The sequence below is a fragment of the Anolis sagrei genome, chromosome 3, assembly GCF_037176765.1.
Source record: "Anolis sagrei isolate rAnoSag1 chromosome 3, rAnoSag1.mat, whole genome shotgun sequence".
NCBI lineage: Eukaryota > Metazoa > Chordata > Lepidosauria > Squamata > Dactyloidae > Anolis > Anolis sagrei.
This window is the reverse complement of record NC_090023.1, coordinates 270,736,109-270,759,865: the sequence shown is the minus strand read 5'-3', so window position 1 is coordinate 270,759,865 and position 23,757 is coordinate 270,736,109. Positions and strand designations below refer to the sequence as shown.

Below are 23,757 nucleotides of genomic sequence, written 5' to 3'. Positions count from 1 at the left end.
AACCCTCTGCCCCGGAGTGTTGTGGAGGCTCCTTCTTTGGAAGCTTTTAAACAGGGGCTGGATGGCCATCTGTCAGGAGTGATTTGAATGCAATATTCCTGCTTCTTGGCAGAATGGGGTTGGACTGGATGTCCCAGGAGGTCTCTTCCAACTCTAGGATTCTATGATTCTATAGTCAGGTCGGCTTATACTAGAGTATATATGGTACATTATTTCTACATGCACTTTCCATCTTCACTTCTCTCAGCTAAACATACCCAAGCTCAATATCTCTATTAGACCCATGGAATCAATAGGATTCACTTCCATATTAGCAAACCCATAGTTGATTCAGTCGGTTTATTGCAGTTGGAAGGACTGATACGGAGCCGGGATTTAAATAGCCGCTTTTAAATGTTCTTATTAAAGCGACCGAGCAGATTATTATTATTTGCAAGCTCTGGTTTTGTGGCTACCTGGAGCCTCGCTGCTACCGCAAACAATTATTCTGCTTGGCCGTGAAATCGGCTATTCATTTCCTTCCCACACATATGGAAACGTCTTGGCCGGGCTCTAACGCAACCACATTTTTTGGACCCACAATGAGGCTGACGACAGTTTCAGACAACGGTGGAGTGTTTGGCTGAATCCACAAAAAGCTCCCAGGCCAGTGCACAAAAATCCGGTGTAGTGGAAACATGCAGTGGAAATAGAAAATGGTTTACGTTGGCTTGTCCACAAAAACCCCATTAGCTGTGTGTAAGGGTTGTGTCTCTCTACGTGATGAGGAATGCAATCTGCCGCCTCCACATGGATTGTCCTCCTCCAGGATGAGCTCTTTTGAATGAGGCACATCTGTTTTCTGAAAAGCTCTCATTCGACACGATTTCTAGGCACAGAACTCAGTTCATTTGGCACAATATTTCATAGAATCCTTGTTTGGAAGGGACCCCCAGAGTCTATCCATCCCATCCCAGTGCCATGCAAGAAAACTGTTGGGCGGGGGGGGGGGGGGGGGGGGGACACAACCACCCATCAGAATACTTATTTGGAAGGGACCCCCAGAGTCTATCCATCCCATCCCAGTGCCATGCAAGAAAACTGTTGGGCGGGGGGGGGGGGGGGGGGGACACAACCACCCATCAGAATACTTATTTGGAAGGGACCCCCAGAGTCTATCCATCCCATCCCAGTGCCATGCAAGAAAACTGTTGGGCGGGGGGGGGGGGGGGGGGGGACAAAACCACCCACCAGGATAGGTGTGGGATTTATAGTTCCTTCTATCACATCCCTCCCTATGCTCTGCATGGGACTGATTCTCTCAGGGCAAGTCATTAAATCAAACCAAAACACTATAGAGTCTTTTATCAGTAGTTAGCAGAGATTTACAACACATGGTCTGACCTTGTTGCTGCTTACTGTTTTTCTAAAACATTTGAACTCTGACTTTCATCCAAACTCACATTGGAGGCTCAAATCTTGACTCTGTTGTTTATGTACAGCTATATACACATCAGGATCTCTTGATCTGGTATTGGTGTTAGACATGGAGATAGAGTCGCTCGGATAACTCGTTGCTTGTAATAATTTTGTTAAAATTACCTTTTTGAAGCAATATCAAAATATAAACCAGAGAAGGAAGGAATTTCCTGGCCTCGGCTCAAGCCAGAGAAGCCAGTTTCAAACCAGAGAAGGAAGGAATTTCCTGGCCTTGACTCAAGCCAGAGAAGCCAGTTTCAAACCAGAGAAGGAAGGAATTTCCTGGCCTTGACTCAAGCCAGAGAAGCCAGTTTCAAACCAGAGAAGGAAGGAATTTCCTGGCCTTGACTCAAGCCAGAGAAGCCTGTTTTAAACCAGAGAAGGAAGGTATTTCCTGGCCTTGACTCAAGCCAGAGAAGCCTGTTTTAAACCAGAGAAGGAAGGAATTTCCTGGCCTTGACTCAAGCCAGAGAAGCCTGTTTTAAACCAGAGAAGGAAGGTATTTCCTGGCCTTGACTCAAGCCAGAGAAGCCTGTTTTAAACCAGAGAAGGAAGGTATTTCCTGGCCTTGACTCAAGCCAGAGAAGCCTGTTTTAAACCAGAGAAGGAAGGTATTTCCTGGCCTTGACTCAAGCCAGAGAAGCCTGTTTTAAACCAGAGAAGGAAGGAATTTCCTGGCCTTGACTCAAGCCAGAGAAGCCTGTTTTAAACCAGAGAAGGAAGGAATTTCCTGGCCTTGACTCAAGCCAGAGAAACCAGTTTTAAACCAGAGAAGGAAGGAATTTCCTGGCCTTGACTCAAGCCAGAGAAACCAGTTTTAAACCAGAGAAGGAAGGAATTTCCTGGCCTTGACGCAAGCCAGAGAAGCCTGTTTTAAACCAGAGAAGGAAGGAATTTCCTGGCCTTGACTCAAGCCAGAGAAGCCTGTTTTAAACCAGAGAAGTCAGCTTTAAACCAGAAAAGGAAGGAACTTCCTGGCCTCGGCTCAAGCTAAAGACCCCCAGCTACCTCAGCTGTTTCTCAGAGGGATTCATAGTTTCCAGACCTTGAGCTATTTTGGTCACCCTTCTCTATTCCATCCTGTCCATTTTGTTCTTGAATTGCTTTGCCAGAACTAGACACAGGGTGTTCCAGTGGAGGTCTCACCAAAGCAGAAAAGAATGGGACTATCCATCCAACTAGAATTGCAGGGCTTCCCAGTTCTCAGTGTCTATGTCAGAGTTTTTAAGGTTGGCTTTGAGCCCATCTTTAAATCTCTTTCATGTCCTCCAACATTCCGTTTTCCATTGTTGAGTTTGGAGTAGAGCAACTGCTTTGGGAGACTGTGGTTGGGCATTCAGACAACGTGGTCGGTCCAGCGGAGCAGATGGCGGAGGAACATCACTTCAATGCTGGTGGTCTTTGCTTCTTCCAGAATGCTGACATTTCCCCGCCTGTCTTCCCAAGAGATTTGCAGGATTTTTTGGAGGCTGCACTGATGGAATCGTTCCAGGAGTTGCATGTGACGTCTGTAGACAGTCCACATCTTGCAGGCTTATAGCAGGGTTGGGAGGACAATAGCTTTCTAAACAAGTCCCTTGGTCTCCCTATGGATGTCCCAGTCCTCAAACACTCTCTGCTTCATTTGGAAGAATGCTGCACTCACAGAGCTCAGGCGGTGTTGTATTTCAGTGTCAATGTTGACTTTTGTGGAGAGGTGACTGCCAAGGTAGCAGAAAGGGTCAACATTTCCTAATTTTCCATCATTAAGCTGTATTTCTGGCATTGGAGAGAGATTGGCTGGTGCCTGCTGGAAGAGCACTTTGGTTTTCTTGATGTTCAATGACAGGGCGAGCTTCTTGTATGCTTCTTCTGTTCTATTGACTAAGTCATTGTTAAAGAGGTTGGATAACCCTGCTCCCATTTCACTGGATACTCTTGATAAAAAAACACCCTTTTCCTCTTGATGTCTAGGTGGTCCCCTCCTTTTTGAGGATGTGAAGCTGGTCTACAACTCGGAGCAGATGAACGGGACGCAGAGGGTGCTGATGGACAACGTGATCTCCGAGGAAGAGTGCCAGGAGCTGCACCGTATTGCCAATGTGAGTAGCCCAAGGATAGTCATACGTACCAAGCAAATCAATGAAGTAAATAAATAAAGCATGTGAGCGACCTAAGATCCCAAGCAGACCTTGCACACAGGTTTTATCACCACCACCACCCCAATGCCCTTGAGAATACATAGAAGGCTTTCTGCAATGTTTGAAAGCCCCTGTTTTGTAAAAGAGCTGTTCTAGGCCTAACTTGGAAGGGAATAGGGTTAAAAACATAGCAAAATCCCTCAATGCTCCTTAGAAAAAGTAGCTGTTCTGTCGCGCACTGGGTCTGAACAAATTGTCTTCATTCTATAGGACGTATACTTTAACCCAGTGGGAAGCTGGGGTGCCTCAAAGAGAGATTCTTAGGGAATTCCTGAAGTGATGGTCTTTGGAGTCTTTAATGGTACAACAAAGTCTTTATTAAGGAACACATAACAAATCTTCAGACAACACTTCAAGGCTTTCTTGTTCTAGTCTTTAAGAGACTGGCACTGACTTGGAATTAACTGTACTTTCTTAGCATAAGGAAGAACCCTTTATAATCTCTCCCAGGCTGTCTATTATCTGGGCCTCGCTGATTTGGGTCTTACTACCAATCCCAACTGCTTCTGGGCATCGAGTAAACCTACCAGCCAAGGCTTGAAGATATTCCAGCTGGAATTCAGTGGTTCTGTAATGTTGTCCTGTGGGAACTTCAGGGCTGTTTTCCCCTCTGGTGCTGTGAGGCTGAGAGGCTGTGAGCTCTCAGCCAGAGCCTTTGGGGTCCTTTCCTTCTGTTCCTGTTTCCCTGAATGATCCCCAGATGATCACCGGATGGTCCCCAGATGGTTCCCAGATGATCCCTGGATGGTCCTGAAAAATGAAGCTTTTCCTACGGGACGAGCTGTCTGCGTCCTATAGACTAGCTTCCTTGTGTGTGACTGACTAAAAATTGCTCCCTTCTCTTCTGAAACCCCAAAAGGGGGCGGAACTAAGGAACCTGATGATGATGGACAGGTGGCCTGCCCTATAACTGCAAACCTTAACAGGAAGGCACCCTCCTGCAGAATCCCAAGCCTTGGGCTGCAAATAGCACTTAATGCAAAGCAAATAAAATGGGAGCTTCTGGTACAGCTGTACCTGTACAGTAGCCTTGATACCCAGAGAGCCATCAGAATGGGTTGCCACTGATGTTCAAGTTGCCCAGTGGTGATGGCTCATATTGTGTTGCAATGAGAAAGAACACAATTGTGTTCTTTTTTTTAATAAATAAAGGAAAATGCATGTATTGCTCTTCACTTTGAAGAAGAACTTTTCCAAGTTGTTAAAGCTTACCCTCCAGCAAGTTCAGAAACTTGGGCAGGTTGCTTAAAGTTCTGACTAAAACCCGGAGCGAATTCTTGGCACCATTGGCAGCATCTGTGCAACTCCTGTTCCTTCCTGCAAGATTTGTGGGTAACTATAACCCTTTGGTATTCTTATTTCAAGAGTTGTAGTGGCTGTCTCCTAGAGAGAGGTCTTTTCGTTCCACTTTGGTGCATCTTCTGCCTTTTTCAGGGCGTCCTCTTGGCTGGAGATGGATACCGAGGGAAGACCTCACCTCACACCCCAAATGAGAGGTTTGAAGGGGCCACCGTCCTCAAAGCCCTCAAGGTATGAAGCTCACTCTATGACTAGTTCTTGGGTTCCATAGAATTTTGGGGAATTGGAGCCATCCCAAGGGTGGTCTAGTCTAACCAGTTGTCAGTTAACGAAATCCATAGCTTAAGTACCCCATAGAGATGGCCATCCAAACTGGGAATGGGGAGGATGTAAATACACCATCTCCTTCTCCATCTCCCCATCCTCTTCACCACCACGACCATCTAACCCAGTGGTTCTCAACCTGGGGTCCCCAGATGTTTTTTGGCAAACTCCCAGAAATCCTAACAGCTGCTTAACTGGCTGGGATTTCTGGGAGTTGTAGGCCAAAAACATCTGGGAACCCCAGGTTGAGAACCACTGATCTAACCACTCTTTGTAGCCCTCCAATGAAGAAGATTGGAAAGTGGAAAGTCTACCATAGAATGGACATCTCTTGAAGACTGTGGTCTTCAAGGGGAATCCATTCTACAGCAGACCTTCCACATCCATGGAAGTTAGGGCTGATGGATCCCAGTGAAATTGGAAAAACCAATCTGCAGAAGTGCAATAATTTTAAATGCTTTGAATTTTACCAAATTAATGCCATTGGTATCAGAATTTGGTGCATGTTTTGAACCACCTGCCCTTGATTTCTATTTTCTCTGTCTTGCATGCCAGTTTGGGATAAAAGCAGGAGATACGTGAAGTGATGGAAGGATGGTTAGTTGTTTCGCGATTCCTCTGAGTGTCGTGCAGACTTCCCTCTGGTTTCTTTAAGGCCAAGTTCTTTAAGGCAAGATTAGTGTTAGAAACTGCATTTGTGTCTCCCACCAGCAGCATGGGAGAGACACAGTACCTCATTGGGGAGGTTCACAGCTTGGGAGTTCTCCTGGACTCATGGGTGAGCCTGGAACCCCAGGTCTTGGTGGTGGCCAGGGGAGCTTTTGCACAATTAAAACTTGTGCGCCAGCTGCGCCCATACCTTGGGAAGTCAGACTTGACCACAGTGATCCATGTTCTCGTTACATCCAGGATAGACTACTGCAACACACTCTACACGGGGCTGCCTTTGAAGACTGTTCGGAAGCTTCAAATAGTCCAACGAGAGGCAGCCAGGTTAATAACTGGGGCGGTACAGGGTGCACACAACTCCCATGTTACTCCAGCTCCACTGGCTGCCTATTAGCCGCCAGGCACAAATCAAAATGATGGTCTTAAACTATAAAGCCCTAAGCCAGTGGTTCTCAACCTGGGGTCCCCAGATGTTTTTGGCCTACAACTCCCAGAAATCCTAACAGCTGGTAAACTAGCAGGGATTTCTGGGAGTTGTAGGCCAAAAACATCTGGGGACCCCAGGCTGAGAACCACTGCCCTAAGCAGTTCCGGCCCAGTTTACCTGTCCAAACGTATCTCCTTCTATGAACCACCAAGTACCTTAAGATCACCTGGGGAGGCCTTGCTCTCAGTCCCACCGCCATCGCAGTCATGTTTGGTGGGGATGAGAGACAGGGCCTTCTCTGTAGTGGCCCCTGAGCTGTGGATTTCCCTCCCTTATGAGATTAGATCTGCCCCATCCCTCCTGACCTTCCAGAAGAAACTCAAATCCTGGCTGTGGGATCAAGCTTTTGCAGAATACACTGATTTACTGGTGAAGACAAGGTTTTAGTGGACCGGAATGGACTGATTTGGATGACGATTTGAGCCGGCAAACTGTTTTAATGTATATTTATAACTGTTTTAATGTATGCTAATTGTTTTCTATGTTATTATATTGTGTCGGCATCAAATATTTGCCTGTTGGAAGCCATCCCAAGTCCCTCTTTGGAGGTTGGGAAGGACCGGGTAGAAATTTTCTAAATAAATAAATAAATGTACACTGTAGAATTAGTGCAGTTTGATACCACTCTAAAAGAAAGCGGAAACAGGCTTCCTTTCTGCTGCCCTGGAGACTAGGACTCAATGAAGCAATGGGTCCGAATGACAGGAAAGGAGATTCCAACTGAACATAATGAAGAACTTCCTGACTGTAAAAATACTGTTCAACGGTGGAACTCTCTGCTTTGGAGTGTGGTGGAATCTCCTTCCTTGGAGGCTTTTAAACAGAGGCAGGATGGCCATCTGTTGGGGATGCTTTGATTGTGTTTTTCCTGCATGTCAAGGGGTTGGACTGGATGACCCATGTGGTCTCTTCCAACTCTTCTATGGTTCTCTGTTGAGTGGTGGGCCATGGCAAGATACCATTGAATGATCCTGGTTCCTTCTGCCAACAGTTTGGCTATGAGGGCCGCGTCCCCCTGAGAAGTGCCCGGCTGTTCTATGACGTGAGTGAAAAGGCGCGCCGGATTGTGCAGTCCTACTTCATGCTCAACACCACCCTCTACTTCTCCTACACACACCTTGTGTGCCGGACTGCACTCTCAGGTGAGACTGGGAGCGTTGGGACATCCTCAAATGGGAGGTTTGAGCACCCCTTCCCTGCAAATCTAGGCTAGGACACAATGGCGAAACGGCTTCAAATTACAGGAAAGGAGATTCCACCTGAACATTAGGAAGAACTTCCTAACTGTGAGAGAGAGCTGTTCAGCAGTGGAACTCTCTGCCGCAAAGGGAGTGTGGTGGAGGCTCCTTCTTTGGAGGCTTTTAAACAGAGGCTGGATGCCCATCTGTCGAGAGTGCTTTGAATGCCATTGTCCTGCTTCTTGTCAGAAGGAAGTTGGACTGGATGGCCCACCAGGTTACTTCCAACTCTGATTCTACTAGCTGTACCCGTCATGCTTTGCTGTGGCCAACCTTCCCTCTTTCTCTCCTTGTTCTGTCACGCGCTGGGCCTGTAACAGCTGTACTTTTCTGTAGGATGTATACTTTAAGCCCAGCGGGAAGCCAGGGGGCCTCAAAGAGAGGTTCTCAGGGATTTTTCTGAAGTGATGGTCTTTAGAGTCTTTAATGATACAACAAAGTCTTTATGAGGGAACAAATAACAAATCTTCAATGGTTCAAACAACACTTCAAGGCTTTCTTAGTCTAGTCCTCAATGGACTGGTACCTGGCTTTGAGTAACTGTACTTTCTCTATGAGAAAAAAAACCCTGTTTAACCTCTCCCAGGCTATCTATTATCTATGTCACGTTGGTGTGGGTACTACTACCGATTCCAAATGCGTCTGGGCATCAAGTAGACCTACCAGCCGAGGCTTGTAGATATTTCAGATGGAATTCTGTGGATCTGTAATGCTGTCCTTTCTCCAAGAATTCTTTGAAAACTTCAGGGCTGTTTTCCCTCTGATGCTGTGAGGCTGAGAGGCTGTGAGCTCTCAGCCAGAGCCTTGGGACTTTTCTCCTGGAATTTCTGTTTCCCCGGATGTTCTTGAGAAAGGATGCTTTTCTACGGGACAAGCTGATCTACGTCCTATAGTTTAGCTTCCTTGTGTGAGATTGCCCAAAAATGGCTCCTTTTCCTCCCAGAGTCCTGAACAGGGGGCGGAACCAAAGCTTAATTATGATGGACAGGAGGCCTGCCCTATGACTGCAAACAGATAACAGAAAGAAAATAAAGTTGGAGCTCCTGGTACAGCCGTACCAGCACACTCCTTCTTTCTCTCCTTCCTTCACTCCCTCTTTCCTTCCTTCCCATCTTTCCTTCTCTTCTTCCTTCCTTCTCTATCTCTTTTCTTCCATTCCCCTTTTCCTTTCTCTTCTGCTGTCTCTCTTTTCTTCCTTCTCTCTTTCCTTCTTTCCTTCCCTCCCTCTTTCTCTACATCTTCCCCCTTCCTTCGCTCCCTTTTTCCTTCCTTCTTTCCTTTTTTTCTTTCCTTCTCTCCTTCTTTCCTTCTCTAACTTTCCTTCCTTCCCCCTTTTTCTTTCCCTCCCTCATTCTCTCCTTTCTTCCTTCTCTACCTCTTTCTTTCCTTTCTTCTCTCTTTGCTTCCATGCTTCCTTCTCCCTTTCGTTCTTTCTTTCCCTCTCTCTCTCTCTCTCTCTCTTTCTTTCTTTCTTTCTTTCTCCCCTTCCCTCCCTCTTTCTTCCCTTTTTTCTGTATTGTCATTTAGCTTTTCGTCATTTAGCTTTTTGGGGCTTTTTCAGTCCCTTCTGCTGTGTTTTTCAGTCTTTTTATGAGTGAAGGACAGACATTGGGTTGTTAGGTGTCTTGTGTCCAAATTTGGTGTCAATTCCCCCAGTGGTTTTTGAGTTCTGTTAATCCCACAAACGAACATTGGCGAGGGTCTCAGTGGTCTCAGGAAGTGAGTGAAGTTACTGCAAGTCCCATCATCCATCTCCAAATTCTTCCAAACCGCACCAGGATGTAGAGTGGGTCATGCGGGCACTCTGTGGGAATTGTGATCCTGATCCATGATTTTTGGCAGTTGTAATGGTCTCGGGAAGAGAGTGCAGGTATTGCAAGTCCCATCGTCCATGGTGCACCTTCCTCCAAACTGCAGCAGGATGTAGAGTGCATCATGGGGACTCAGTGTGCCAAGTTTGGTCTTTATTGGTAATTGGATGAGGGTTGCAGTGGTCTCAGGAATTGAGCGTAGGTACTGCAAGTCCCATAATCCATGGTCCATCCCCGGCCAAACCACACCAGGTCGTAAAGTGGGTCATGAGAGGTCTATGTGCCAAGTTTGGTCTAGATCAGTCATTGGATGAAGGTCACAGCATTCTCAGAAAGTGAGTGATGGTACTGCAAGTCCCATCATCCATTGTCAAATTCTTCCAAACCGCACCAGGATGTAGAGTGGGTCATGCTGGGTCTCTGTGTAAATTGTGGTCCTGATCCATCATTGTTGGCAGTTGTAATGGTCTTAGGAAGGGAGTGCAGGTATTGCAAGTCCCATCGTCCATTGTGCATCCTCCTTCAAACTGCACCTGGATGTAGAGTGCGTCATGGAGATTCAGTGTGCCAAGTTTGGTCTTTATCGGTAATTGGATGAGGGTTGCAGTGGTCTGAAGAATTGAGCGAAGGTACTGCAAGTCCCATAATCCATAATCTTGAGAAATTTCAAGATGAGATTGGCCACAAAATCTCAGAGTATGATGATGATGATGATGATGATGATGATGATGATGATTCCTTGCTTGTTTCAGGGCAACAGGAGCGGAGGAATGACCTGAGCCACCCCATCCATGCGGACAATTGCCTCCTGGACCCTGAAGCCAATGAATGTTGGAAGGAGCCACCTGCTTACACCTTCCGAGATTACAGGTGGGCCTCCCATGCTGGAGAGACATGATCGGGATCCAAAGTGAATTTAATCGATTAGAGAACTGGGCCAAGACTAACAGGATGTATATCAATAGGGAGAAATATACAGTACTATACTTTGGCAGGAAAAAAATGAAACTCAGAGATATAGGATGGGAGACACCTGTCTTGGAAACAGTCCATGTGGAAGGGATCTCTGGGTCTTAGTAGACCACAAGCTGAACATGAGCCACCTGTGTGACGCACCACCTGAAAAGGCCAATTTATTTATCATGTCAGTATCAACCAGACAAATGTATTCTATTTTTAACAAACAGACAAAACAGAGTTTGCAAGCTTGGTAGTTGACTAAATGTCCTTTGACCAGTAGCTGGCCGCTTGGAGTGCCTCTGGTATTGCCGCAAGAAGGTCCTCCCTTGTGCATGTGGCAGGGCTCAGGTTGCATTGCAGCAGGTGGTCAGTGGTTTGCTCTTCTCCACACTCACATGTCGTGGATTCCACTTTGTGGCCCCATTTCTGAAGGCTGGCTCTGCATCTCATGGTGCCAGAGCACAGTCTGTTCAGTGCCTTCCAAGTCGCCCAGTTTGCTGTGTGCCCAGGGGGGAGTCTCTCATTTGGTATCAGCCATTGATTGAGGTTCTGGGTTTGAGCCTGCCACTTTTGGACTCTTGCTTGCTGAGGGTGTTCCAGCGAGTGTCTCTGTAGATCTTAGAAAACTATGCCTTGATTTAAGTCGTTGCTGTGCTGGCTGATACCCAAACAAGGGATGAGCTGGATATGTCACTGCCTTGATCCTTTCACTATTGGCTGCTACTTCCCGACGGATGTCAGGTGGTGCAATATCGGCTAAGCAGTGTAATTTCTCCAGTGGTGTGGTGCGCAGGCACCCTGTGATAATGTGGCATGTCTCATGAAGAGCCACATCTACTGTTTTAGCGTGGTGAGATGTGTTCCACACTGGGCATGCGTACTCAGTAGCAGAGTAACATAGCGCAAGGGCAGATGTCTTCACTGTGTCTGGTTGTGATCCCCAGGTTGTGCCAGTCAGCTTTCGTATGATATTGTTTATAGCGCCCACATTTTGCTTGATGTTCAGGCAGTGCTTCTTGTAGGTCAGAGCACGGTCCAGAGTGACTCCCAGGTATTTGGGTGCGCTGCAATGCTCCAGTGGGATTCCTTCCCAGGTAATCCTCAGAGCTCGGGATGCTTCTCTGTTCTTGAGATGGAAAGCACATGTCTGTGTTTTAGATGGGTTGGGAATCAGCTGGTTTTCCCTGTAATAGGCAGTAAGAGCACCTAGAGCTTCGGAGAGCTTCTGTTCAACCATCTCAAACCGCCCTGTTGAGCGGTGATGGCAGGATCATCAGCATAGATGAAGCTAATGAAGTTCTATAAAAATCAGACCATGTGTATGCTCCCTGCACCGAACCATAACTCACTTACTTTCTTGTTCTCTTTAGTGCTCTTCTGTACATGAACAATGATTTCGAAGGTGGCGAGTTCATCTTTACCGAGATGGATGCCAAGACAGTCACGGTGAGCTCAGACCTCTTGTTCTTGAATTTTGCCTGGTTGCTTTACGCAATCAGCTGCTTCATATCTATTAACACTGACTTTGGCATTGCCACAAAGATGCCTTGTGCGACTCCAAGAATTCCATAGCATTGAGCCACATCAATTGTAAAGTGGTGTCACATTGCATTCACTCTGTGGTGTAAATGCACACAAAGACAGGGCGGCCAAAGAAAACTCCCATTACAAATAAGGTTCAGGAGGGATGGTATTAAATAAGATAGTATTAAATAACACCAAAATACAACATCGCCTGAGCTCTGCGAGTGCAGCTTTTTTCCAAATGAAGCAGAGAGTATTGGAGGAGCGGGACATCCTTTTGGAGATCAAAGGGATTTTTTATAAAGCCATTGTCCTCCCAACCCTGCTATACGCCTGCGAGACGTGGACTATCTAGAGAAGTCACATGCAACTCCTGCAATGATTCCATCAGCGTTGCCTCTGAAAAACCCTGCAAATCTCTTGGGAAGACAAGCCAACAAATGTCAGCGTGCTGGGAGAAGCAAATGCCACCTGCATTGAAGCTGTGGTCCTCCACTGAACCAGCCACATTGTCCGGATGCCCAACCACCGACTCCCAAAGCTGTACTCTGAACTCAAGAATGGAAAATTGAATGTCAGCGGGCAGGAAAAGAGATTTAAAGATGGGCTCAAAGCCAACCTTAAAAACTCTGGCATAGACACTGAGAACTGGGAAGCCCTGGCCCTTGAGCGCTCCAGCTGGAGGTCAGCTGTGACCAGCAGTGCTGCAGAATTTGAAGAGGCATGAATGGAGGGCGAAAGAGAGAACCGTGCCAAGAGGAAGGAGCATCAAGCCAAACCCGACCGGGACCACCTTCTATTTGGAAACCAATGCCCTCACTGTGGGAGAAGATGCGGGTCAAGAATAGGGCTCCACAATCACCTAGGGACCCACCGCCAGGACACTACACTTGGAGGACCATCATCCTAAGACAGATCGCCTAAGTATTAAATAAGAATTACCTGGCCTTTTCCTGCCACCTGCTGGCCAGATGAAGAAATTATCCTCAATACAGATACTATATGCAATATGAATCCTAGATCTGCTCCTCGGGGTGCATCTACATTGTGTAATGAATCCAATCTAACATTCTGGCTCCTGGGATTTGTAGTCTGGTGAGGCCCTCTACAGCTCCTAGGATCCCATAGCATTGGATCAGACAGTGTCAGCTTAAGAAAAAAAAACATAACAGGTTTGCTGTGTTCGGGCACATCTGGACTGAATGAATGCAGTTTAATACCTGTTTAATTCCTGTAGTTCAATGCTATGCAAATGGTAGTTTGGTGAAGTGTCAGTACTCTTTGGCAGAGAAAGATGAAGACCTTGGGAAACTGCAACTCCCAGGATTCCATCACATTGAACCATAGGGTGGAAATGTGTGTAAACATTAATCCTTCTAAGCACTAAGCTGGACCACTCTCACAACCACCATGTCAGACTACACAGAGAAGCCATTGAAATCCACAAACATGTGGACAATTTCAACAGAAAGGAAGAAACCATGAAAATGAACAAAGTCTGGCTACCAGTATTAAAAAATTCTAAAATTAAAACAGCAGAGAGAAAAACAGGCAGGGACATCTAATCACCTTTCAAGAAGAGTTTGCTCCAGGCACAGTCAGCCCATTGTATGCTAATTAAGGTGGTCAGTTGAAAAGATTCACACCTAGCCCAACTTACAAAAGCCTTTTGTCTCACCCTGGTCATTCCACAGATATATAAACCCCTTTTTTCCCAGCTCCAGCAGACCTCACCCTCTGAGGAAGCTTGCCATAGATGCAGGCGAAACGTCAGGAGAAATGCCTCTAGAACATGGCCATATAGCCCGAAAAAACCCACAAGAACTGAGACTTCTAAGCACTGTTAGAAACTGAATACTGGGGTTTGGTCTGAATCGGAATTTCTACTTCCTTTGTCAAACACTTCTATGTTCTTCCCAACCAGGCCTCCGTCAAACCCCGTTGCGGGCGCATGATCAGCTTTTCCTCTGGCGGCGAAAATCCTCATGGCGTGAAGGCAGTCACCAAGGGCCAGCGATGCGCAGTTGCCCTGTGGTTCACCCTCAACCCACTGCATCGGGAACTGGTACATCATTGGTTTCGGGGGGGAAAAACTTTTATTCCAGGAAAACAGAGAAAAAAGCCAAAATATGCAACCAAATTTGAAAACTTTTTTGTTCCTGGTTTGAAAGCGTTATGCCTGTTTAATTGTGCAGTCCTTTGAAAGTAGTTGTTCTATTCCAGAAACTTTGTTGTTTTTGTAGCTGCAACACACTAGACCAGTATTTCTCATCCTTCTTAATGTCATGACCCCTTAATACAGATCCTCATGTTGTGGTGACCCCCAACCAGAACATTATTTTCCTTGTTGCTTCACAACTGTAATGTTGCTACTGTTATGAATTGTAATGTCAATATCTGATATGCAGGATGGATTTCCATTCACTGGGCCAACTTTGGCACAAATACCCGATATGCCCACATTTGAATATTAGTGGGGTTGGGCGGAGGGGTTGATTTTGTCAATTGGGAGTTGTAGTTGCTGGGATTTATAGTTCACCTACAATCAAAGAGCATTCTGAACTCCACCAATGATGGAATTGAACCAAACTTGGCACACAGAACTCCCATGACCAACAGAAAATACTGGAAGGGTTTGGTGGGCATTGACCTTGAGTTTGGGAGTTGTAGTTCACCTACATCCAGAGAGCACTGTGGACTCAAACAATAATGGATCTGGACCAAACTTGGCACGAATACTCAATATGCCCAAATGTGAACACTGCTGATGCTTGGGGGAAATAGACCTTGACACTTGTGAGTTGTAGTTGCTGGGATTTATAGTTCACCTACAATCAAAAAGCATTCTGAACCCCACTAACGATATAATTGACCCAAACTTCCCACACAGAACCCCGATGACCAACAGAAAATTGTGTTTTCTGATGGTCTTTGGTGACCCCTCTAACACCCCCTCACGACCCCCCCAGGGGTCGCAACCCCCAGGTTGAGAACCACTGCACTGGATTGAATTGGTTGAGACTTCTAACATATCGTAGAGAAAAGTAGGGAACTTTATTCGATAATAAAAATCCCAACGCTGCTTCACCAAATTATAACGACCACACAGCAGCCTACCAAATTATAACGATGACACCACCACTACAATCTAGCTCACCAAAATATAGAGGGAGTATGGTTGTTAATAAACCAACTGCATATTTAAAAGCTAAGAACTGGGAACAACTGGAACTGAGAGACTTAAAATGATTCTTTAAAAGATTTCTGCTGCCACCATAATAATAATGAACAGGCTGAGGTACTATTGAGAGATTGTTCTGTGACCCACTTTGTGTCACTATAGATTTCTTAGAGGCTGTTAAAAACTGACTTGAATAACACTTTGACCACAAAGGTATTCACACTGAGGCTGGTATAAGTTGGTAAAAATAACAAGAACTTTTATTGAACAGGCTTGAATAATTCAGGTACAAATGCTTATTGGTTTCAGTAAAATTCTGGCATCAAAAAGCTTATGGTTACGTTTGAGAAGAGATCTTAAAAACTTCCAGGTTACAAATCTTAAGTTTCACCACAGAAAATGACTTCAGGAAATGAATCTCTGAATGTAACTCCCACAAAAAAACCCTCTTAGGAACCTAGCCAAAACCTGAACTAACCTTCCTTAGGAAAAGAACAGACCACTAATGGGGTTCTGCTCCACACAGTATTCTAGCTATACTTCTCTATAGCTACCCTGAATACTAAACAAAAGACTGACTCAAAGTTCTTCTTCAAAACCCCAAACTGCTCTCACTAACACCCAACGTCGAAGGCAACCCCACGTAGAGTGCGTTGGATGGTCTATACGGGATGTAAACAGCGTGGACCACCGTGGCCAAGTACGACTTCCCAAGGTAGATTGGCTGCTGCTAGGTGAAATGGCCTTCTGGGAAAGAAAGCGGGTAAAACGAATTCATTTATTTATTTACAGTATTTATATACCGCCTTTCTCACCCCTGGGGGGACTCAAAACAGTTTACATATAAATAATGGCAAGATTCAGTGCCTTATGTTGGGCACCAATACGATGCCAATGCAAACAATTACAATAGTGAAACCAAAATTAAACATAAATCACAATTAAAACAACACATCAACAAGCATTAAAACAATAAAACAGTCTCATCAGTCGAATTGCTGTTCCAGTCAATGTCCCTCTAAAGTGCTACATACATCTACTGTCCGAAGGCCTGGTCCCAGAACCATGATTTTATTTTTTTTTCCTAAAAGCCAGAAGGGAGGGAGCGGATCTTACCTCATTTGGGAGTGTGTTCCATAGGCAGGGGGTCACAGCCGAGAAGGCCCTGTCTCTCGTCCCTGCCAGACGCATTTGTGCTGTTGACGGGAGCGAGAGCAGGGCCTCCCCGGATGATCTTAGATTACGAGGTGGGATGTAGGGGTGGATGCGTTTGGACAAGTAAGCTGGGCCAGAACCAAATTGGCTGCTGCTAGGTGACATGTGTATGCAGGGAAGGGAGGGAGGGAGGGAGGGAGGGAGGGAGGGAGGGAGGGAGGGAGGGAGGGAGGGAAGGAAGGAAGGAAGGAAGGAAGGAAGGAAGGAAGGAAGGAAGGAAGGTAGGTGGATGTTACTGGGAGACACCTGTTCTGCCTCACAACCTTTGTCTTGTGGGGTTCCTCAGGGTTCAATATTGTCTCCCATGCTGTTTAACATCTACATGAAGCTGCTGGGAGAGATCATCTGGAGTTTCGGGGTACGGTGTCATCTGTACGCGGATTATGTCCAACTCTGTCACTCCTTCCCACCTGCTACTAAGGAGGCTGTCCAGGTCCTGAACCGGTGCTTGGCCGCTGTGACGGACTGGAAGGGGGACAACAGATTGAAATTGAATCCAGACAAGACAGAGGTACTCCTGGTCAGTCGCAAGGCCGAACAGGGCATAGGGTTACAGCCTGTGCTGGACGGGGTTGCCCTTCCCCCTGAAGACGCAGGTTCACAGCTTGGGTGTGACCCTGGACTCATCGTTGAGCCTGGAACCCCAGGTTTCGGTGGTGACCAGGGGAGCATTTGCACAGCTAAAGCTTGTGCGCCAGCTGCGCCCATACCTTGGGAAGTCTGCCTTGGCCACGGTAGTCCACGCTCTGGTTACATCCTGATTAGACTACTGCAACGCTCTTTACGTGGGGTTGCCTTTGAAGACGGCTCGGAAGCTTCAATTAGTCCAACGTTCGGCAGCCATGATACTAACAGGAGCGGAGCACAGGGAGCATACAACCCCTCTGTTGCGCCAACTCCACTGGCTGCCAATTTGCTACCGGGCACAATTCAAAGTGCTGGCGTTGGCCTATAAAGCCCTAAACAGTTCCGGCCTAAGTTACCTATCCGATAGCATCTCTGCCTATGAACCCACCAGGACTTTGAGATCTTCCGGGGAGGCCCTGCTCTCGATCCCGCCTGCAACACAGGCACGGCTGGCGGGGACGAGAGACAGGGCCTTCTCGGTGGTGGCCCCTCGGCTGTGGAACGCCCTTCCCACGGACATCAGATCGGCTCCATCATTAATAGTATTTCGGAGAAAAGTAAAAACCTGGTTATTTGAACAGGTGTTTGAATAGGCAGTGCAATGAATATAAGAACGGAACAATGGATGACGAGTTTGGATCATGTTTTCAGTTATGAGACGCCAGTGAGTGGTTATTGTGTTAATTGCTTAATCTGTTATTGTTGTTAATTGTTTTTAAATATCCTGTTGTTGTTAGCATTGAATTTTTGCTGCTATTGTTGTTAACCGCTGTGAGTCGCCTAAGGGCTGAGAACAGCAGTATACAAATAAAATAAATAAATAAATAAATAAGTGCTATGCACTTATTTACAACAACAACAACAAAGGTCCTGTTTGAAGCAAATTCACCCTTGGCAATCATTTCCAGCTTCCTGACATTTTTTTTCTAAAACTTTCTGAGTTTGCAAATTTCCTTATTTCAGGCAAATGCCATTCAATTTGAGTACTATTGCCATCTAGTGGTCGCCAGGGGAAATTAACTAAAGAAATGTCTCCAAAATCTATTGAGTTCCAATCTCAGAAGAAAAGCAAAATAAAAATCAATGAATAAATACACATAATTATTTGGCAGATTTTGTAGTGGTTTTTTGGAGTCCAGCTTTTCATGACTGTATAAAATGATGGAAGCATAACAACGCTATGGCAATATAGGCTGGTTTGCGAGTATATTTCTGTTTCAAACCAGCCAGACTTTTTTTATTTCTTAATTCAGAAAGACAAGCTCTTTTCCAACCAATCCTTCTGTCCAAAAATATATATAGATATATATTTCCATTGAAGTGCAAATAAGAAAAAAAGGATCCAAAGGAATGATTGAAGTCCAGACCCAAATGTCCTCCTCATTCTTGGTCTTTCCCATTCTTTGCCTGCCATAGATGTGGGGAAAACATCAGGAGAGAATGCTTCTGGAACAAGGCCATATAGCCTGCAAATCTCACAGCAATCCAGACATATGATGTATCACATCCATTAATAACATGATATCCTCTGAAAAATAACAAGGAGATATACAGTATATCTAGGAACAGCAAAAAACATACCAAAAAAAGGAAATGCAAAAGACTGCTCCAACTTCCGTACAGTGGCCCTTATCTCTCATGCCAGTAAGGTAATGCTCAAGATCCTGCAAGGAAGACTCCAGCAATACATGGAGCGAGAGTTGCCAGATCTTCAAGCTGGGTTTAGAAAAGGCAGAGGAACCAGAGACCAGATTGCCAATATCCGCTGGAGAATGGAGAAAGGCAAGGAGTTTCAGAAAAACATCTATTTCTGCTTCATTGACTATTCTAAAGCCTTTGACTGTGTGGATCATAATACATTGTGGCAAGTTCTTAGTGGGATGGGCATCCCAAGCCCCCTTCCCTCTCTCCTGAGGAATCTGTCCAAGGACCAAGGAGCCACAGTCAGAACTGACCACGGAACAACAGACTGGTTCCAGATTGGGAAAGGCGTGCGGCAAGGCTGCATCCTCTCACCCAACCTTTTTAACTTGTATGCAGAACACATCATGCGAGGATGTGCGGGGCTGGATGAATGCAAAGCTGGGGTGAAAATTGCTGGAAGAAACATTAACAACCTCAGATATGCAGATGACACCACTCTGATGGCCGAAAGCGAGGAGGAGCTGAGGAGCCTTCTAATCAAGGTGAAAGAAGAAAGCGCAAAAGCCGGGTTGCAGCTAAACGTCAAAAAAACCAAGATTATGGCAACAAGAATGATTGACAACTGGAAAATAGAGGGAGAAACCGTGGAGGCCGTGACAGACTTTGTATTTCTAGGTGCAAAGATGACTGCAGATGCAGACTGTGGCCAGGAAATCAGGAGATGCTTCCTTCTTGGGAGGAGAGCAATGTCCAGTCTCAATAAGATAGTAAAGAGTAGAGACATCAGACTGGCAACAAAGATCCATTGCCTAGTCAAAGCCATGGTCTTCCCTGTAGTCACCTACGGATGTGAGAGCTGGACCTTAGGGAAGGCTGAGCGAAGGAAGATCGATGCTTTTGAGCTGTGGTGTTGGAGGAAAGTTCTGAGAGTGCCTTGGACTGCGAGAAGATCCAACCAGTCCATCCTCCAGGAAATAAAGCCAAACTCCTCACTGGAGGGAAGGAGACGAGAGACAAAGTTGAAGTCCTTTGGCCACATCATGAGGAGACAGCAAAGCCTGGAGAAGACAATGATGCTGGGGAAAGTGGAAGGCAAAAGGAAGAGGGGCCGACCAAGGGCAAGATGGATGGATGGCATCCTTGAAGTGACTGGACTGACCTTGAGGGAGCTGGGGGTGGTGACGGCTGACAGGGAGCTCTGGCGTGGGCTGGTCCATGAGGTCGCGAAGAGTCAGAGACGACTGAATGAATGAACAACAATCCTGGAGTTGCTGGGATTTATAGTTCACCTAAAATCAAAGAGCCTTCTGAACTCCATGAATGATGGAATTGAATCAAACATGGCACACAGAATTCCCATGACCAAGAGAAAATACTGGGAAGGTCTGATGGACATTGACCTTGAGTTTTTGTAGTTCACCTACATCCAGAGAACACTGTGGACTCAAGCAATGATGGATCTGGCTCAAACTTGGCACAAATACTCAATATGCCCAAATGTGAACACTGGTAGAGCTTGGAGAAAATAGACCTTGCCATTTGGGAATTGTAGTTGTTGGGCTTTATAGTTCACCCACAATGAAATAGCATTCTGAACCCCACCGATAGAACTGGACCAAACTTTCCACACAGAACCCTCATGATGAACAGAAAATACTATGTTTTCTGATGGTCTTTGGCGACCCCTCTGACACCCCCTTGCGACCCCCACAGGGGTCCCGACCCCCAGGTTGAGAAACACTGTTCTAGAGGCATTCTCTCCTGTCGTTTTGCCTGCATCTATGGCAAGCATCCTCACTACCTCTGAGGATGCTTGCCATAGATGCAGGCGAAATGTCAGGAGAGAATGCCTCTAGAACTTGGCCATATATCCCGAAAAAACCTACGACAACCCAATGATTCCGGCCATGAAAGCCTTCGACAATACATTATTATTATTATTATTATTATTATTATTATTATTATTATTATTTACACCCCGCTTTATCTCCCTTGAAGAGGACTCAAAGCAGCTTTACATAAAAGTACCAGCATAACAAAGTGGTGTCAAACTGCACTAAGTCTCGAGTGTAGAAACTCCCTTTCAGCCCCAAACACTTACAGCTCCTTTTTTTCTCCTCCAGGAACGGATCCAAGCTGACGAAGTCATGGCTGCGTTAGATCAGGAGCCTTTTGCACCCAGGGAGCTTGACATCAACCCCAGAGATGAGCTTTGAGACCCTCAGGACGCGGACACTGGATTGACATATTTATTTAATATTTGATTTTTTAAGAAAAAGAGTAAAAAAGTCTTATCAGAGCCTTTTATTTTTGTACAGAGCCTTGGGTATAAATTAATGGACGGTGATAAATTAATGGACTCATGCACATGACCCCCCCCCCCCTCGCCCCTTCCTTCTGCGTTGGACACAGCTCATGTTTCATATTTCTTGGTGGACTTTGGACGTCTTCTGTCGCGTTTCTCCAGCCTCTGCGATGTGCCAACACTTTTATTTCCTTCCCCAATTTAATAATGTCTAGCCTTTCATGACCAGAATCACAGGTTGCTGTGAGTTTTCCAGGCTGTGTGGCTCTGTTAAAGCACCATTCTCTCCTGATGTTTCACCTGCACCTGTGGCTGGCATCCTCAGAAGTCTGTTGGAAATGAGGCAAGTGGAGTGTATATACACTAGGCATGGTTAGGTCCAGTCAGAATCTTTGTAATTTGGAATAAATTTGGAAAAATTACCTTTTTGAAGCGAATTTGAACTTTTTTAGGAAACCAGAAGTCCCTTTGCCCAAAGCTTGTCTCACCATTTTTCTTCCGACTCAGGAAGTGAGTCGGAAATTATTCTGATCCCTGACCTCGGCTCAAGCCAGAGAAGCCAGTTTTAAACCGGGAAGGCTGAATTTGCTCCCTTTGCTTTCCCCACTTCTGCCTCAAGCCAGAGAAGCCAGTTTTAAACCGGAGAAGGAAGGAATTTCCTCCGCTTATTAAACCGGAATAGAAAATCCTCCCTCCTCTCTCTCTCTCTCTCTCTCTCTCTCTCTCCTATCTCCTTCTCCAAGATTAAAACTATTATAATTATTATACTTATTATTAAATGGATGGCCATCTGCCAGGGGTGCTTTAATTGTATATTCCCAGTATGAAGGCAGAAGGGGGTTTGTTATTATTTGAATAGAGAATCCCCCCTCCCCCCCTCTCCTATCACCTTGGGAAGTCTGACTTGGCCACGGTAGTCCATGCTCTGGTTACATCCCGCATAGATTACTGCAACGCGCTCTACGTGGGGCTGCCCTTGAAGACTGCCCGGAAGCTTCAGATGGTCCAGCGCTCGGCAGCCAGGTTGTTAACAGGAGCGGCACTCAGGGAGCATACCACTCCTCTGTTGAGCCAGCTCCACTGGCTGCCAATATGCTACCGGGCACAATTCAAGGTGCTGGCATTAGCCTACAAAGCCCTAAACGGTTCTGGCCCCTCTTACCTCTCCGAACGCATCTCCTCCTATGAACCGGCGCGGACATTAAGATCGTCCGGGGAAGCCCTGCTCTCGGTCCCGCCTGCATCACAGGCACGATTGGCGGGGACGAGAGACAGGGCCTTCTCGGTGGTGGCCCCTCGGCTATGGAATGCCCTACCGGTTGACATTAGACAGGCCCCTCGTTGCTGGCGTTTCGGAGGAAGGTCAAGACTTGGCTCTACGAGCAAGCGTTTGGCTAATCAGTGCAACTGAACAACTGAACACAGGAAGTCGGTAAAATTGAACATAGGAATGGCACAAGGATTATGAGAATGGATCTTGTTCTGTTGAGGCGTCATGAATTGATAAGGAATTGATAATAATTGTTGATTTTGTTGTAATGTGTGATGTGTTTTTAACTGTATATTACTGTATAACTTGCACTGTGTAAACCGCATTGAGTCGCCTAATCTAGGCTGAAAAATGCAGTATAGAAATAAAGCAAATAAATAAATAAATAAATAAAATGCTTCTCAATAATAATAATAATAATAATAATAATAATAACAAACCCCCTTCTGCCTTCATGCTGGGAATATACAATTAAAGCACCCCTGACAGATGGCCATCCATTTAATAATAAGTATAATAATTATAAGGGAAGGGAAAGGAAACAGCGAGATTTTAGAAACTAACCAACGAACCTACCCAAGCCTAATAGATGCAGGCAAAATGTCAAGAGATAATGCTACCGAAACATGACCATACAGCCCGAAAAACTCACAGCAACCCCATGTCGTGTGCATTTTGAATGCATTTGCCTTCTTCCACCCATGGGTTCTTTTGACTGCCTCTGCAAGGTGGCTCAACGGCATAGCCATGTGATAAATATCCTTTGGTGCTGTCTCCCAACTACCGTTGCATCAAGCTTCCATCTGAACATTAGGAAGAACTTCCTGACTGTGAGAGCCGTTCAGCAGTGGAACTCTCTGCCCCGGAGTGTGGTGGAGGCTCCTTCTTTGGAAGCTTTTAAGCAGAGGCTGGATGGCCATCTGTCAGGGGTGATTTGAATGCAATATTCCTGCTTCTTGGCAGAATGGGGTTGGACTGGATGGCCCATGAGGTCTCTTCCAACTCTTTGATTCTATGATTCTATGATTCTATAAGCCTGGCTCACCTTCTCGGAAAGTCTGTTTTACACAGGGGTCTGTCTTGTCTGCACTGCAAAGCTGTGTCCAAACCCAGGAGGAATAAATTAAAACCCAGAAAACATGTCTCTGTGTTGTCTCCTCTCTTTCAGTTTTGGTGAAATCAAAGAAATATGAAAGAATGGAAGCAGGGCCGTAGCCAGAAAAATATTTCGGGAGGAATTGAAATTTTCGGGGGGGGGGGGGGGGGTTGAAAATTTCGCGAGGGAGGGGGGTTGAAACATGCCTTTTAGCTCATGCTGAAGCAAAGAGCACATCAGGGGGCAGAGCAGCCTTCAATAGCCTGCAGCTCCGCCCTTGTCAACCACCTCCACCAAGTCTGGCCTCCTTAATGAGAGCATTCGACACCCCCCCCCCCCAACTTGGTTGCTTCACTACTGTTCTGTCGCGCGCTGGGCCTGTAAATAATTGTCTTTAGAACAGGATGTGCAACCTTTGCCCAGCGGGAAGCCAGGGGGCCTAAAGAGAAGTTCTCAGAGGTTTCCACCA

General features: G+C 46.0%; 1 protein-coding gene across 1 annotated transcript in view; it reads left to right on the top strand.

Annotated features, from left to right (window-relative positions):
- The window catches only part of P3H2 (prolyl 3-hydroxylase 2), a 166,535-nt gene extending 143,201 nt beyond the window's left edge, over positions 1 to 23,334 (top strand). The window contains exons 9-15 of the mRNA XM_060767266.2: positions 3,412 to 3,539; positions 5,073 to 5,168; positions 7,409 to 7,559; positions 10,219 to 10,336; positions 11,797 to 11,872; positions 13,875 to 14,015; positions 20,741 to 23,334. Of these exons, the coding sequence (XP_060623249.2) occupies positions 3,412 to 3,539; positions 5,073 to 5,168; positions 7,409 to 7,559; positions 10,219 to 10,336; positions 11,797 to 11,872; positions 13,875 to 14,015; positions 20,741 to 20,833 (803 nt within the window). The 3' untranslated portion in view covers positions 20,834 to 23,334. The remainder of the gene's footprint in view (positions 1 to 3,411; positions 3,540 to 5,072; positions 5,169 to 7,408; positions 7,560 to 10,218; positions 10,337 to 11,796; positions 11,873 to 13,874; positions 14,016 to 20,740) is intronic.
- Positions 23,335 to 23,757: the final 423 nt, after the last annotated feature.